Genomic DNA, 18,947 nt, shown 5'->3' with positions numbered 1-18,947 from the left:
AAATGAAGATTTTTTCTTTCCACCATTATCCTATTTAGCACTATTGTACTTTCAAATGCCGCAAACTTTTTGATTACCTCCCTCAAGGAAAAGTTCATATAGGAATACATTACTAGAAAGTATCTTCTGTTTCTTTTTAACAACGTGGAATATATGAAATTATGAAGACAAATGGTCTGTGAAGTGTACAAATAAATGTTTTAAAAAACTAACTTCAGAGAGAGGTAACACAAATTGCATGAGGTTCATAATTCGACAGCCTTTCAGTACTTTTAGTTCTTTGATCAAATCATAAGACGGTGTACTGGAGGCATAAACTGGACTTCGTAAGTAGTCTGCATTCGCGAATTGAAAAATGAAAATGTGTACAAAATCCGCTTTCAACAATATAATATATGCAAAGAAAAAGGATAGAAGGACGAGGCGTCAAGTGAGGTAATTTGAGTCACTGTGAACACACTTCAGGTGTCGAGTTCATTTCCAAAGAAACAAAGTACGTTATATTTGCAAATTCATACAAAACGACAGTCCCGAGTTACAAGGTGTGTATTAACTGAAGCGATATTAATATATATATATATATATATATATATATATATATACACTAAAATATACATCTATAATAAAAGTCAACAAAGCGTTTATAAATCGCTGTAAAATTTACACTTCACTACACTGAATACCCATAAAAATCTTAGTGGGTGAAAGTTATATAATAATGATCATATAAGGAAGGTGAAAATATATTGCCATATACCCGTGCAACTTACGTATCATTTTTAGTAATGAATTCCTATATGAACATTTCCTTGAGGGTAGGTAATCAAAAAGTTTGCGGCATTTGAAGGCAAAAAAGTGCTAAATTGGATAATGGTGGAAAGAAAAAATCCTCATTTTTTTCCAGTAAAAGGGGCATTTTCATGTTTTATATAAGCAGAACCATAATACATGTGCAATACATAAAACATTTACAACTTAACTTATACATGTATAACGTTTCGAAGTAGCCAGCAGACACAACAGTCATTTGTTACACAAACTCAGACAAACCCCGAGGGTTACAGACTGATCAAAAAACACGCATTGTGATACTGGTAACATTGGTTACAGACGCCCGACAATAAGATGAAACACAAAAACATCATTTTATCCCTTTATGTTATATTCCAACAACAGAGATCATTTTACTTTTTTTTAAGTTTTAAATATAGATTTAAAGGTAAGGTCACTATTACTGGTATGACCTTATATTATTTTGATACTGACGGGTATTGTTAGCAAATAATACCAAATGATCGAGTTTTCACCATACTTACAGGTATATCTGGTGTTCGATACCCAACATGTGGTATGTGCTTTGACTTCAAACCATTCATGTGGTGCCAAACGGGAGAATAGAAAGTCGGTAAATAGCTATGCTGATACTAATATCACAGTGGGCGCCGATCCCAAGTGAGACAGGATCACACTTTACTAAAGTGTTTACAATCTAATAATCTTGACGAATAATTAATTTATATAATTGCAACTATACCATTAACATTTGGTGATTAGAGATAAAGATAAACTGAACGGTGGGCGAGTAATGTGGAGACTGGTTAGTGTGGTATCAGTGATAAATTGATAACGAGTATTAAAATGACACCACAGTTCTCTAGAATACTTTAGTCTATTTTTTTTTGGTCGAAATTTAGGTTATATGGCGACTTTTCCCAAATTTAACAGTGTAGGAAGACCCCAGGTGCTCACCAGGTATTGTTTCAAACTTCCAACCTCATATGAAGAATTCTGCAGCCAAAACGAGGCTGGACAAGTGATTCTAAGTCAGCGCCGTTAACGACCTCTTAAAATGCTTTACTGGCCTCTGGCATGAAACACTTAAGTCTTTACAAAGATGGTCCGCAGAAAAAAATGTTTGCATAGTGATATATATAACCGGTTGAGGAATAAAGCAAATATACAAGTTCAAAAGGATTTGGCTATTTCCTTAAAACCCATTTTTTAAATATTATTTCCACCCGTACCGTGCTCTTTTTCATGAATTAATATAATTCATGAAAAAGACCATGGTGTAAAGTTGTTGAAAACCTTTAAACATGTAAGGCTTATATATTTTAAACTAGAGTGAAACCTTACATGTTTGAAGGTTTTCAGCAATATATAAGCCTTACATATTTAAAGGTTTTCAACAACCTTACACATTCTGAATTTTCAACAATCTTAATGTTGTAAATAATTAATTTTCATCACCGTTAATCATGTAAATGTTTATGTACTCTTGTATGAAATGCCATGTATGAATATTAAATGTATCCAGAGGTTAATGCGATGAATATCATGGCAATATAATTTGCAAATACAAGGTCGTGACTGGCTCCGGTAATCCCATAAACACTATCTACACTTTTCTGCTTCATTAGAACACAAACTGTAGATGTGTCCGCATGTATAGAGATAAAGTGAACATTTGTAGATATAATATTATTTGTAAAAAATAGATATTTAAAAGTTAAAATATATTACAAAAATAGTATTCAAACAAAAAAAAAATGGATAATTTCACTTCTGCAATAAACACGACGGCCTCTATTTTGAATGAAACGACGTCACGTGGACCAACACCATTACCAGCGACACCTCCGCCATTAGGTTACTATGGTGAAACAAGAGAAATGCTTTGGAAGGTGATCTCACCAATTATCATGGTCTGGGGTACAGTTGGAAACATTTTGATATTCATTGTGCTTCTGCGACAAAAGAATAAAATATCGTCGACAGCCTTGTATCTGATGGCTCTAGCTGTTTCGGACACGATCGTCCTGTACACTGGACCATTACGCCAATGGATGAAACAGACCTGGAATTATGATATCAGGTGGCAAACAGACGCCGGCTGTAAATTTCAAGTTTACCTTACGTATGCTAGTTTGCATTGTTCCTCGTGGCTGCTAGTCGCGGTAACCCTAGAACGCGCAGTGAGCGTTGTTTTCCCTCACAAGGTAAGAATTGTGAGTACGAAGAGAACAGCAATGATTGCAATTTTCGCAATATTTATGTTTACCTACGGCTTGAATATTTTCCATCTTGTTATAATGGGACTTAAGGGTTACCGGACACTCCAACCGTGTGCGCCTAAAACGAAAGAGTATCTGGAATTTCGGGACGACATTTATGTATGGATCGACTTTTGCGTGGCATTTGCTGCACCGTTCATTCTCTTGCTCATTGGAAACATTTCTATAATTGTTTACTTGCAAAAATCAAGAGCTAAACAAAAAACAATGGCCGCCGCACGTGGACAAACTGGCGCGTCTTCTGCACGTGATACAAGATCTGTGTCAGTACTTATGGTTGCTCTCTGTGTGATTTTCTGCCTTACCGTGACCCCGGCAAGTTTATTCAATGCCATATTGCCTTACAAAGCCGAAGAAATAAATGAACTTTTTAAAACTGATCCTTACAAAGCATGGGATGACTACCAGTTTCTTTCGTTTCAGCACGCGATTGTTAATCTTGTAAGCTACACCAATGCGTCATTTAATTTCATTCTGTACGTCTTCAGCGGAAGCAAATTCCGCAAGGAACTCAAGGCAATGGTTGGCTGCCAGGAGGCAGGTACCTCTGGAGTTTTCGGCTCTAAATCAAAATCTCCAAGTAATGGTAAGACAACAACAACATCAGTTAGCGCCACCAAAGAATCGCAATATCAGTATGTCGCTAAGTCACAACCTACAGACACCACATCGGTTAGCGCCATTAAACAATCGCAATATCAATCTACTGACACTAAATCCAAAAATGACAACGTTGTTCACACGGAAAACAGCGCTATAAACCACTTTGATTCTGTTGTTGAAAATGATGGACAAGCTATAGATTAAGACTTGTGCGAATGGGATAAATTTTGGCGTTTGATAACGAAGAAAAACTAAATTATTTACGAATAAACAAATAATGACAAAAATATTTCAACTTTACAGTGGGCCACAATGTGTAACTGCAATGTCTTCGTCTGATCAAGCCATCAGCGGAAATGAGTTTAATTCAGCCTCGGAAAAATATTCTTCAGTAGTGTTATTTCATTTTCGAAACTGGAAACATTCAACTATTGACATGCAAAAAAGGCCTTAAATGTCGTAATTTATTGATATTTCTGTATTGTTCTACTCAATTTTCCCCGATCACAGTCTGTCACATTTTTAAATTATACAACGGACATCACATTTTTAAATTATACAACGGACATATTCTGACAATTTCAAAAATTGCCTTTTGATTGCAGTCGATTTATATTTTGCAATGGAAGTCTGTCCAAACAAAAGTTGATTCATATTGAAGTCATTTATTTAAATTTAGAAACCACGACGCGTCAAACCAAGATAATCTTTTTAAAGATTGTAACGGCTTGAAACATACTTTGTACGCATTATTTACTCCATGAAGTACATTTTCTTTTTTGTTAAATGAACTTTCATCCAGAGCAAATTTACATATTTGCATTACAGGTTTATTTTCATATGAATGTGGGTTCGTCACAGATCTATGACAGGTTGTTCTGTGCGGGCTTTTAGTTTGGCTTCATTGGGTTTATTATAAATATACGTATTAACTCCTTAAAAGGTAAATTTATCAAATAATCATGGCATTCGCGTTATATATGCTCTGATTTAAAACGATTCAGAATTCCGACCAGCAGGATTGGAACCAAGCATCTGAGCGGTGAACCATGCTAAATCAAAACGAAAACCACAAAAAGGCCTTGTTTTTGTTCATTCTTACATGCTCACACAATCATGATGAAAAAAAAATTATACTGAACTTCATTCATCCCACTGGCATCAAGTGGCTGCATGACGTCATAATGTTCTTTCACCGGTTCACGCGTCAACCTTTGTTTGTCGCAGAATTTACAACACATGACTTCCTTTTTTGTTTATCCGACAAAAATGTGAGCCAAGGTTGAAAGCAATATCTTTCATAAAAAAATTACATTAAGACTTTCTATAACATAAAGCCACCATTTTCATGATACAATTTAAATATACATGTATTTATGTTTTTAAGGCAAAGTGAAGTGTTGTTGTTTGTTTCTCACTATATGTTTTATATAGTTTCGCATTTTGCATTAGCATTATATGTCAGTTTGAAAATTGCGTCTGCTGTGTATATCCTTTCCGCAGCCTTAACGTACTAAAACGTATTAGCGTCTGATGGTCCTTTCACGCTTCCGTAGAAACAACATTTATTACAAAAAAGAAAACGCATTCAAATGTGGTAGTAATCAATTAAAAACGTGTTGAAAAGTGCAGAATTTTGACGTGCTCCGGGTATGCCGATGCGCGTTGCTATGGACACTGATATTTCAGCGAATAATATAAAATGCATTTATATTTCAACTTCACGCTTACTAGAAAATGTTAATCAAAGTTTATTTTAAGTTTCATAGTAATGCGACAAATAATAAGGACGTTATACGGACAGTATACGAACTTCCCGATCACCCCTCGTATATGATGTTTAACAGAACCTTTCACATTTATAAAATTTTGAAAATGTTTTACATATGTTTCAAGCCCATAAAACAAAGCTTATGTTCGTGAATATTGCAATGAAAAAGTATTTCCGTTGAGACTGTCTAGCTTTGATAGAAGCATACCAGCGTCTATTAGGGTCTGAAAGTGCAATATGGAAAACCAAGAGCAACAAACGGATAAAAAGAATTCTTGACAATGTGATTAAATTTCTATCCAAATCATACAGCATGTCTAACTCAACTTGAGGGTTTTATTCCCTCTGTTTAAGAGGGTATATAACAAGTAAAACTACAAACAAAATATTTCTTAAATTGGTACAGTCTGTTGCAGTGATCTCTGCAATATGTAGATAGATTCTATTTTGGGTATAACTTCTTTTGAACCTTCAAAAAACAGAGTTGAAAATTCACGAATATTTTTGTAAATAGATTTTTATATACAATACAAAATAGCACTGCAAAGAATGGTTAGTTTTGTCTTGTTTGATAGATCTAGTTCTCAGCAAGTTACACACAAAAGCAAAACTATCTGTCTATTAGTATTTTATTTATTTATAAAAAAATTACATGATGATATTTCTGTGTCAAAATTTGTGTAAATATTCTGTTACTGCTTAACTTAAAAATAAACACAGATTCTTGCTGTATTTATTGTATTTTATGCTTTGGTGGACAACTGCTATATTTTTTTCTCCATTTTTCAAGTTTGCCGGTTTCCCTTTACTGTTAGTATCGCAATGTTTTCACCGCAACCTACCATCTTAATTGTGGAAACCTGACAAATACATGTAGTTTGAGTATTCAGGATAATTATATGAAAATCTATCTATTAAAGAAAAACTACCATATGTTTTTAAGTGGTGTCTATTCAACATTTTAAACACCGTTACTTCTTTTTATAAACATTATTTTGAAATTCTTAAACACGTTAACTTTTTCCCAAAATTTTCGAAACTTACTAGTAAGAATAGTATTTTACAGTTTCTCCAGAGTGGTGTGTTGAAAAGTTCGAATAGATGGTAACATTTACCTACACTAAACGAATCTACTTAAGACGCCCCCCCCCACCCCCACCCTCGAGAGTTTGGTTATAGATTTATGATATTTCTTACACGTTTAGAATAATGTATTATTAACAACATATCACAACTGCAGTAAACTCAACTGAACTTGTGTTGTTATTTTATTCATTTAACGACGTAAACCAAATGTTTGAAAATTCACAAAACTACACATATGACACATATGACACATGCAACATGCAACATGACAGATATTGCACAATGTGTACGAAGGCGTTAGTCATTTCTTTATCTATCATCAAAAACGTATTTTCGAAACTTAATTTGCAAAACATCTAAACAAAAAGTAATATTGCGTTTCAAAAAAGAATACTTACTAAAGTGTTTTTCTTCTGTATTTATATAAGATTCAATCGCTGTAACTTATACAATTTCAGACTGATGTCATTACATTTTGCATTTATCTTAATTTGATCTTATTATAACACCATACACTCAATAACTTGAAAAGCACCTCATTCGTATATCGCTTTTTTTCTTGCAACTTGCATGCAAATAATTTTATTTTCATTATTAATCATTAAATATGATTAATGGTGACACTAGAAGCGTGACCGTTGTCACCTGAGCCCGTGGATCTCAAGTTGTATTTCCCAAGATACTAAATTCTAACGAGCCGTTACAAAAATTAGATGTTATTATATCTTGAAGTAAATTACAAATTCAAGAACAACGATTTTTGGTATAAAATTTTTCCTATTTTTATTTACCTAAATGTCTATATCAAAATCGGTATCGACATTTATTTATTATTTGTCAAAAAGTTGGCGTTTCTCAAATTATTTTATTGCAAAGCTATAATGCGACAAGATCAAAACACCATTCATTAATTCGGTATGGGGAAGTCTGCGATTTCAGATTCCACGCTTGACAACAACACATCAATGTTTCATTTTACTTTCAAGCAAGATAAACGGCAAAATCGAGGAGTATAAAGATGAGTTTTATCCATTTTACGTCGGTGACGGTGACGAAATAAATTTTTGTTGGTCTTCTTTTTTGACCATTTTTGAAAACGGTGCCATCTTGAAAAAAAAAAACAAAAAAAAAACAACTACAAAAGACATGTCTATCATTGGTACGCCTTTTAATTGCGTGGGAATATGTAAATTTCTAAAATAGGTTATATACAAAAATACCATATTAATACCATTATTTATTATGCATATTACATATATATATATTCAATACGAAAATCTTGCAATATTTTTTTCAAATGTTTTAAGAAGAGGCGTTTTTAAAAAACTCGAGCTTATTTACGTACTAGATACAGGTAGTAGACCTAGTGTAGTGCTGTCCAATGGATATACAGGAAGATACCCGCGAAAATCTTTATAAAATATTTATTTCTTAATCAAGCTCATTTTATCACCTTGGTTTCCATACGTGTTTAATTAAATACGTTCGCTATACTGTATGCCTTTATATCTAAAATATTCCCATTCATAATTGATTTCGTCAGTTTAATTTATTCAGGTACCGAGATCTTTTGAATTAGAACTATAGCAGATAGTGGGATTGGTTTCTAATGTTCTATCATAAAATCCAATGGTTCAAACAGTCAGCAGTGACGAATGTCGTAATATTTCTATGTTACTTTTGTTTCAATATTTCAAACGTCATTGATAATCGCGATAACAAAATGATTAAGGTTTAGGAGTATATCACCAAAACACAGAAATATTTTATAAACGAATAACATCGTTACCAATATTTTACTTAACCATTACATGTTCTGCCGTACTGTCCCGTAATGAAAATATTCTGAAAAAGTTGTCCCCCTTTGAAAATTAATGCCATTTGTAAAGAAATAAAAATAAACAATTGCTGAAAACTGTGTTCCACTTAATTATATAAAATTTCAACACTCGCATGCTATTGCAAATGAATCAAAACTAACATGTGTAACAGTTCTTTGAAAATGGTGAGTTTTTGAAGGCGTTTGACTGCCCGGAAGTGGGTCCCATTTAGGAAGTCTTTTTTTCGGAATTCAATGTTTATTTTAGTATACTGACACTTGTTTTGTTATTTTTGTAATGATAGCGTGTATATTACTTATATTACTCTACAAAACAAGAGTCAGTATACTGATATAAGCATTGAATTCCGAAAAAAGAACTGTTTAAACAGGCCCCACTTCCAGACAGTCAAGCGCTTTTAAAAACTCACCATTTTCAAGGAACTGTTACACATGTTTGTTTTGATGCATTTGTAATAGCGTGCGAGTGTTGAAATTTCACATAACTAGGTGGAACACAGTTTTCAGCGATTGTTTATTTTTTATTTCACAGAACATGTAATGGTCAGGTAAAATATTGGTAACGATGTTGTTCGTTTATAAAATATTTCTGTGTTTTGGTGATACACCCCTAAACCTTAATCGGTTAATGAGTATGCTAATGTGAAATAAAACGTAGATCACAAATGAGACAACAACACACCTTACGTTACTGGTACCACACTAATAAACATTAAAATAATTTTAAGAAATAAGGTAAACATCCATTAATGAAACAAACAAGTATCATGGGTGGGTGAGTAATGAGAACATAGAAATCAGTCAGACTGGTATCAATACTGAAATCTATCAAAATGACAACATCATGCACTAGATGACAATTAATGGTAGATGATTTTAAAAAGATTAAGGAAATCGCAATATGCATAAAATGATTTAAGGCAATAAAATAAGTGAACGACGCAAAATGGTTTAATAAAAATATAATTTAAGTTAAATTAGTTTGGAAGCAAAAGAGACAAAATGCGCTAAATATTTTAACCCTTACACTGCTAAATTTGTATAATGAACTTGTCCATCTTTCAATTTGGATAGTACCATTAACTTTTAAAAGGGATACTTACAAAATAAATGCTGAATGAATGGCGAACAGTGCAGACCATGATCAGACTGCACGGATGTTCAGGCTGATCTTGGTCTGCACTGGTCGCAAAGGCAAAGTCACTTGCCGCAAGCAGGCTAAAGGTTAATAAATCAGAAATCAGAAAGTTTGAAGGCACTTAATAGTAAATGATATTCAAAACGATAGAAGGCACTAACGGTGTAATAAAAAACAAGAGGACCCAGAAAGCCTTGTATCGCTCACATCACCTAGTTCTTACCCCAGATAACCTAGCACCTAATTCAATCTAGACTTCACAGAGACATACACTTTTGCCATTTTTATGTAAATCGGGTACATGATTAACCAGGTTGTGTTAAATAATTTGACACAGTGGAATAGTTTTTGACCTCAGGTACTCCACTTTTGATCATAACCTAGATTTCATACGAACATTCTGACAAAAATTTAGGAGGATCAAGTTGAAAAATGGCCTTTATAATGTTACAGAGTAATAATTTGACCTTAAGAGCTTGTTTTCATCCAAGTGACCCAGTTACAAATTTATCTTAGATTTTAAACAGACAAATATTCTGACAAAAGTCTCATGAAAATCAGGTAGAAAATGTGGCCTTTGAGTGTTTTTTTTTTATATCTTTCTATGATACTTAAAAATAAAGTGACTTGTTTTAAAATTTTTTGTAGTTTTGACTCCTTTTAATACTTAAATTATGATATTTAGTGAAAGAGTTGTTGACCTGCACAATCTAGTTTTGAACGATTCCATATAGTTGTTTGAAGATCAAGTAGAAAATGTGGCATCTATAGTGTGTTTATAAGTTGTTCCTATGATATGACCTAGTGCCCAAGTTTAAGACCTCAAGTAACCCAGATTGTACCCGAAGACAAACATTCCAAGTTCTATGAAGACCAAGTGGTAAATGTATCGTTCAGAGTGTGAACAATGTTTTCCTACGATTTGACCTAGTGGCTTAGTTGAAGACCTTGGGTAACCAATTTTGAAACAGACCTAGACTTCATAGATACATTCTGATAAAGATTTATGACAAGCAAATAACATTTGTGGTCTCCATAGTGTTAACAAAGTCTTTTCATGATTTGACCTAGTGATTCTGACCTCATATAGCTAAATTTTGAACTTAGCATAGAATCCATAGAGACAAACATCCTGACAATGTTTTAAGAAGATCAAACAGAAAAAGTGGCATCTAGAGTCTTCAGACGCTTTAGTCTATGATCTAAACTAGTGACCTAGTTTTATATCTTAAGTAACTCAGTTTTTAAATTATCGTAGATTTCATAGAAACAAACATTCTGACTAAATTTCATAAAAATGAGGTAGAAAATGTGGCCTCTAGAGTGTAAACATGGTATTCCTAATAATAGTGACATATTAAGTAGTGTTTGATCCCAGATGACATAGTAACGAAATCGTGTAATATTCTGACCCATATTTATTCAGATTTGGCTAAAATTGTGATCTCTACAGTGTTAACATCTCAATTCTTGACGACTCACGACGCACGACGAGGGACTACGGACACAGGGTATATAATCACAATAGCTCAAAATGAACACTCTGCGCTCAGACAGGTGAGCTAAAAATTGCAGGAAATTAGTCACTTATTAAACTCTAAAAGAAAGAAAGCATTAAACTAGTTAAGAAAACCAAAAATATGGAAGGCACTAATGATTTGAAAAATATAAAAAAGTTAAATGGGATTAAATGGCTAAGAACTATAACATGTAACTAAAATCGATTACCACTGCACGTACACATTTGAGCCGCGCCATGAGAAAACCAACATAGTGCGTTTGCGACCAGCATGGATCCAGACTAGCCTGCGCATCCGCACAGTCTGGTCAGGATCCATGCTGTTAACGGTTCCTCTAATTGCAATAGGCTTTGAAAACGAACAGCATGGATCCTGACCAGGCTGGTCTGGATCCATGCTGGTCGCAAACGCACTATGTTGGTTTTTTCAAGGAGCGGTTCATTTGCGGTGTGTCTTCTGCATGTGATACAATACGTCTGTCATAACTTACGGTTGATATGCGAGATTTTCTTCCTTACAAATACTTTAGCAAGCTTATTCAATAGCATCATTCTTTACACGGTTGAACAATACTAGTTTCTCGCGTTAGCTACATCAATGACTGGTTTCATTTCATTTTGCATGTCTTAAGCGGTGGCGAATTCAGCAATGAATAAGTACAAGGCAGCAGGAGTGTCCGTGTTTTTCGGCTCGTAGACAAAACATAAGCGTGACATGCCAGTCACGGTGTCATGCCAGTCACGGTATCAGAACACAGATATGCAAGAATAGGTAAAAATTTACAGATGGAACATAAGATTATTAACCATTTTGATTCTGTTGTTTGAAACCATGGGCAAACCATAGATTAAATCTGTGAGAACCATAAAATAAAAATAATAACAATATAATAATGAAATAATGAAACAGTAAAAGCATGAGTTTTAAACGATTAACATAATAAAGGGCAGATAAAAGAATTAGGAAGACAAGATTTCAAATTTGCTATGGATGAAAATACACCAGAATATGTAATTGTAGATGCGGTGACCTCGGATATCAAGTCATGAGCGTAAATGAACTTGTGTGTATTTATTTTATTTCAAAAGTGATAATTTTGTTCATATTATGAATTATTACAAGGTGCCTTGGATGATATTTCTGTATGGTTCCAAAGGCTGTCACACACACAATCGTTATATCGGATCTTATACCCCGTGTAATTATCTAAAGGACAAAAGGTTTAATCTAAGATATAATAGTTATTTTTCTATTCCATTATGCTTATTTTTTTCCGGAACTCTTAAGAAACTTTCAAAAATGCGTTCCACAAAAGCTCACAATGCACAATCAACAAGTCCTGTTTTTTGTTTTCTTGTTTTCTCATGATTTTTATCAGAAAAGATTCTGACTGATTAAAAGCTGATTCATTTTGAAGTCATTCATTTAAATTTAGAAATAACGCGTCTAACCATGATATTCTTTTTAAAGATTGAAATAACTTAAAACATACTTTCCACGCATTATTACTTCAGTGAAGTACATTTTCCTTTTTGTTTGGGAAAAATACGTCAAGCGCGTTTTACATATCCATAATAAAGGCATTCGTGTGTAGGTTACTAACCGAGTAGTAGGTGTTCATGAATTGAAAATACCCGCGCTCGTGCGAATCGTGACACCGAGAGCGCGTAGCGCTCGAGGTGTTACCGTACGAGCGCGGGTATTTTCAATTCATGAACACCGACCTAAGAGGTAGGTAACTGACTTACACAACGTCATTTTAATTTGTTAGTTTTTATTAATTATTTTGTCAATAAGTCTTTCCTTCTCCCAGTTAAAAAAAAAAAGAAATGATTGTGGGAATTACTTTATCTTCAGCAGGTAAATTGAAATATGTAAAATGATATTAAAAAGTTTATGAAAGTTCTGCTAATTCGCCTATGTAAATGCATTTTTGTTAGCCGATTATTTGTTGCGAGTTTTTCTTTGTTTCATTTTACAGAAAACATACAACGCACCAGTATATTCTCTGTAACATCAATATTTCACTTTCTGAAGTTCACATTCTCATGAATTGATATTAACCAATTATGTGAACTGATATTTATCAATTATGTATCCGAAAATGGTATCGTCTGTTTATCTGTTTAACTGAATGAAAAGTCCGCAATTTGTTTCATTGTTTTTTTTTTTTTGTTTGTTTTTCTTGGTTCTTTTTTATCTTACACAACTTCACGCTTCGGTTGCATGTTTATAAACATTTTTTTCATGATAAACTTAGTTTCCATTATTTTACGAAATATTTGTATCCTAAAATAACCAATATAGATAACAAATGACACAGTGGCATAGTCATAGTGGTAGCTGTCTGACTGCCACGCACTATCCCACGAGTTCAAAATCACCTCAGACCATTTTTTTTTAATTCACTGTAATGTTATCGATGTTACTTTTACTCTTACAATACAGGGGCGTCGGGAGGTGTTTGATATTGGGGCCGCGAAGGGGGGTGGGGTAGGTACGGGAGGGGGCAACCCCCTCCCGTAAGGCGGGTAAGGGGGACCTCCCCCTGAATTTTTTTTAAAACAGGATCATAAATGGCGAGTTCTGGTGCATTTTAAGGGTACTGAATCGCATCTCAAGTCTCCAGTATTTTCTTACTATTTACATGACTATCAGCAAAATAAAGTTTAATAAACTCTTATCAGAATTAATAATGTATAACGCAATACAAAGAATGCATGTATGTTTTTTTTTGTATTTAATGTATTAATAATCATTCATGTTACATTCATTTCTTATTTTTGTTTGAAATATCATTTTTTGAGTAAAAACAATTTATGTAATTAATTCCTTACATCTTAGCGGTGTGATAAATCTTAACACTTACCTCTTTCATTAAATAAAAACATGATAATTATTTTTCTGAATTTTATAAGTTAATACCTTAGATCTTTGCGGCTGGGTATAGCTTAAACGTTCCATTGACTAAAGACATGCCAATTAAAAACATGCTGATTTGTTCACGCGTAATTAAGTCCAATCACGGAAACCTGTGTATGACTCCAATTAACACCCCCGATCGTGTCACCGTCACCACGGTAACACACTAATCTGGACACCGTGTATTGTTTAACGCGAAGCAAAATTTAATTCAAGTTTCAAGTTTCAAGTTTATTGGCAAAATCGACAAATAATTGCCTTTGGCCATTTACAATATAGCAAACAATATGGCAAAGACGTGGCATAAACAAATGACATATAAACAAATATTATACAAACAAATATAAGTCACATACACAATGCATAATCAGCCTGACTATGGCATAAGTTTCTACGAAACAGTTAAGTTATCGAGGGTATTTTTTCTAATAAACAATGCTTCTTTGATAAATTTTGCAACATTAATCACCAATTTTCTGTTTTCAGTTGACAAGAACCTATTAAATTTTTGCAGTGAAGGCCATGACATATGACCTAAATATTTAGTACGAATTTCTGTGTACCTACTACAACACATCAAGAAGTGGTATTCGCTTTCAACAACCTGTTGATTACAAAGTTTACATAATCGATTTTCTCTAGGAATATCACGATATCTACCAAATTCTATTTCTAATGGGTGAGAAGAAACTCTTAATGTTGTAAAATGTTTACGTAATACATCGTTAGTAATTATATCAATATATTTCTCATAACAAAATGAACGCTTGAAATTTCTATAATATTCTAGTTTAGACATATTATTCAAAGACTCATTCCATTGTTGGATAAACTGATCTCGGATTCTTCTTTGTAACATTGGCCAATAGTTAACATTACAATTGAAGTTATCATATATATCACTAAAACCAAGATGGTCAAGAATACTTTTCAACTTATTTGACCAACAGCTATTATGAACATTGTTATATTGATCTAAATACATAGTATACATAAGTGAGTCAGGGCGTTTCATGATCTTCAACCAAAACTTTAGTGATCTCTCTTTGGCAATAACTGCTAATGGGTATCTACCCAGTTCGCCATATACGGCATTATTTGGAGTTTGAGCCCTGACTCCTAACACATATTTACAAAATCTGATATCAAGTTTTTCAATTTCCTTGAAATTGTATACACCCCAGACTTCAGAGCCATATAATAATATTGGTACAACCATAGTATCAAATAGTTTTAACTTTGTTTTAACATCCGTTTTTACTCTGTCAAACAAATATAATAAATTGTGATATGCCCTTAAGGCTTGGTCAGATAACGCTTTCACAGCTTCTAACAATTTACCAGTGTGTGTGAATTTAACACCCAAATAAATAAAATAGTCCACTATTTCGATTTTTTCATTATTGATATAAAAATCCAGTTCATGTGTTTGTTTGCGTTTTTCAAATACACAAATTTTTGTCTTTTTTACGTTAATATTAAGACCCCACTTCCTAGAATATAGATAAATATTATCAATTTGTGCTTGTAAACTATTTGGGTTTGTAGTGAACATAACAATGTCATCTGCAAACAGAATTAAATACATAGATAGCAGATCTAGGTCATTGTTAGTCAGTGTATTAAAGTCAATAGATTCGTTGATATCATTTATAAATAAAATGAACAATAAGGGAGATAATGGTTCGCCCTGTTTCAATCCAAGCGTAACATCGAAAAAATCAGACAAGGGCATTGACGCTGATAATCTTACACAAGATTTAACAGTGTTATAAATAGATTTTATCATGGTAATCATTTTACAGCTGATACCAGTATTAATAAGTTTTACCCATAGGGCATCTCTGTTTACCGTATCGAAAGCCTTCTCGTAATCAATAAAAATACACCATAGTTTTGAATTTTTTGACAAGACCTTTTGAATAATAGTGTGCAACAGGAAAATTGCATCAGCTGTTGAACGATTATCACGAAACCCAAATTGTGAATCATTGAATAAATTACCATCTTCACACCATTTGTTAATTCTATTTCTCAAAAGCAGAGAAAATATTTTACCTATAATATTTACTAAGGTGATACCTCTATAATTCGACGGATCACAAGGATCGCCCTTCTTAAAAATTGGCACAATAACACCTATTGACCATGCCTCCGGATAAACTCCTGTGTCAAAAATATAATTAAAAATGGTACAAAGATAAGGAGAAATAAATTGCTTAGCATCTATGAAAAAATCAGCTACATTATTTTCGTAGTCACTACTTTTATGGCGATTCAAGGAAGATATGGTTTTTTCCAATTCTAATACAGAAAATGGCTTATCTAATTGATCAATATTCACCTCACTATCACGTGATTGTGTATTGAAAAGACCGCTGTTCATTCGATCCTCAGGCACAGTGGATAAATTTGCAAAATGTTGCGTAAAATCATTTAAACTGACATCATTATTTGAAAAATTCCCTTTACGCTTAAATTTGTTTAAATATTTCCAGAATTTCCTGGGAGACTTTTGACTTAATTCTGACAGTTTTATTCTTTCATTACAAAAATACTTGCTTTTAGCTAATCTCTTAACTTTAACAAAAATGGACCTGCTCGTCAAAAAATTAAGCTTATTTTGCTCAGTTTTATTGTTCATAAATATTCGTTTTGCCTTTAAAAAATCTGCTTTTGCTTTCCGGCATCTGTCGTCAAACCATTCTGTTTTCTTTCTTTTTGTACCCTTGCTATGGTGATTACAAGATCGACCGAAACATTTAAAAGTGATATCATGCACCATATCAGAGAATGTGTTAATACATTGATTTATATCAGTTTCACCAGATACCAGCTTATTTGTTATGTCATCAAACAAATGCTTGCTGCTGTCAAGTGTATTTAAAAAGACTTCTGTGTTTGAAGAATCCCATACAATTTTTTCATATGAATTGACTCCTTCAGGCACCGAGGCCTGTACCTTACATTTTAATATACTATACAAAATATTGGGTCCGCGGACCTGCGACTCCAACTTATGAATTTACAAAAAAATCGTTTTTGAGCAAATTATTGAGGCCGCGGTCGCGGCCCCTGCGGCCCCACTTCCGACGCCCCTGCAATATCTGCGTAACATATTTCCCGAAATCTGATTGTTTTCTCTTGTAGAACTAGTATTCATTTTCGGGAAACGCTGGTGAGAAATACTTTGACTTTTTATCTAAGATACTTTTAAATATGTTTTATTCAACATTTTCCATAACGTTTATAGACTATAAGGTTTGATCAGATCAGTATATATACGAAATATTTATTTTGCTATCTAACTTCAGACACCGAGAATTAATTTACGGAAAATATACGGAATATTCTTGAGTGTCAGGTCAATACTTACGGATAATAACATGGCATTTAAAAAAAACATTACAGTTTGAACTCATCTAACATTCTTTTCACGTGCTCATGTATGGTATGAAACCTGTGCACGAGCTCAGGTATGGTATGATACCTGTGCACGTGCGCAGGTATGGTATGTAGGTATTCATTTTGGTTATTAACCCGCAGAGAACAATACAACAGTTGTGTAAAATATTATATAGGTTAATTTGTAGGTGTAAGATTATGTAGATGGTGGCTCGAACTTTAGTACTCAAGATGTGTAACGGTTTTAAAAAGTAAAGTTTACAGTTTATATAGATTGAATGGAAACAATGCAAGCGTTATTGCATTCTGTTAATGAATTGTTTATCCGTGCAGCATTTCATTTCAATGACTGCAAGTTGGTTCTATTATCAATGAGTTGTATTATCATATTTATGCAGGACTCTGTATTCTTTACGGATTATGAACTGTTTGTTGAATCCTTAGTGGCTTTAATGCATACACCTGAGAGAAACATTTTTTCCGAGCAATCAGTTTATGAGATGTAGAATGGGTGTAAATCTTGCAAATTTACTTATCTTCAGAATAACGTTTATCTCCCTTACTACTTTGTATAGCATAATCGTTGATTTCAATAAAAAACTGAAATACTTAGCAACCGACTACATAATCTTTTTAATTTTTAACCATTCTTTTAATGATGATATTCTGACCTATTTTGACCTATTTTTCTCGGCTCTGTTCATTTATTTTGAGAAGAAAAGAGACATAATAATACAAAATTCCAATAGCTCCAGAAGTAAAACATAGGGTCAGAACACAGGCTATAAAATATCTTTCACAAGTGAACATCAAATGCAATAATTCACGAAGAACGTAGCCACGTGCGTAAAAAGAATTTGTCTGTTTCTCTTGAATAGTACACCTGGTTGACAAAATCTTCGTAGCGTTAACAGTACAACAACATGACAATAAAATGTTCTGGTACTCGTTGATACAAGGTTATAGTCTTACATACTCACAGATATAAGAGCCGCACCATGAGACAACCAACATAGTGCATTTGCGACCAGCATGGATCCAGACCAGCCTGTGCATCCGCACAGACGGTTTCTCTAATTGCAATAGGCTTTGAAAGCGAACAGCATGGATCCTTACCAGACTGCGCGGATGCGCAGGCTGGTCTGGATCCATGCTGGTCGCAAATGCACTATGTTGGTTTTCTCATGGTGCGACTCAATTATTAATATGACTGTAGGACAAAACAGGACAACTATCTCGGACTTTGATGTGTTCACATAAAAGATGGTTAAAAATTTACCTTGCTGACATGTTTCACCATTCCAACCGTTTTGACAACCTGCTGGACAGTTCCCCGTCACGTGATCACATGTCACATTGTCTTTGCATTTTCCACATGTCTGCATACATTCTTGACCATACATTCCGGCTGAACATTCTGGTGTCAAACATAAAGGATTATAATATGAATATTGAAACCTGCTATGAAAGCGTTACTAGGTAACGTTCGATCTGTTACTGGTTCAGCTGATGTTTTAGACTGGCATCAGTCGTTAGAGTCATTAAATGTAAAACACCTGGCCATAAATTCAATCCTCTCTGATACCAC

The 18,947-nt window shown here is 33.6% G+C and overlaps 2 protein-coding genes across 2 annotated transcripts in view; one reads left to right on the top strand and one right to left on the bottom strand.

The window, feature by feature from the left end:
- The window catches only part of LOC123525890 (receptor-type tyrosine-protein phosphatase kappa-like), a 60,583-nt gene that overhangs the window by 36,200 nt on the left and 5,436 nt on the right, over positions 1 to 18,947 (bottom strand). Inside the window, exon 8 of the mRNA XM_053537972.1 lies at positions 18,639 to 18,776. Within this exon, the coding sequence (XP_053393947.1) occupies positions 18,639 to 18,776 (138 nt within the window). The remainder of the gene's footprint in view (positions 1 to 18,638; positions 18,777 to 18,947) is intronic.
- LOC123525301 (cysteinyl leukotriene receptor 1-like) lies at positions 2,447 to 6,390 on the top strand. The gene has a single exon (XM_045304240.2). The coding sequence runs from the start codon at positions 2,550 to 2,552 to the stop codon at positions 3,879 to 3,881; it is 1,332 nt and encodes a 443-aa protein (XP_045160175.2). The 5' UTR covers positions 2,447 to 2,549; the 3' UTR covers positions 3,882 to 6,390.

The sequence above is a fragment of the Mercenaria mercenaria genome, chromosome 3 (assembly GCF_021730395.1).
Source record: "Mercenaria mercenaria strain notata chromosome 3, MADL_Memer_1, whole genome shotgun sequence".
NCBI lineage: Eukaryota > Metazoa > Mollusca > Bivalvia > Venerida > Veneridae > Mercenaria > Mercenaria mercenaria.
The sequence above is the reverse complement of the archived record's forward strand: the minus strand, read 5'-3'. Positions and strand labels throughout refer to the sequence as shown.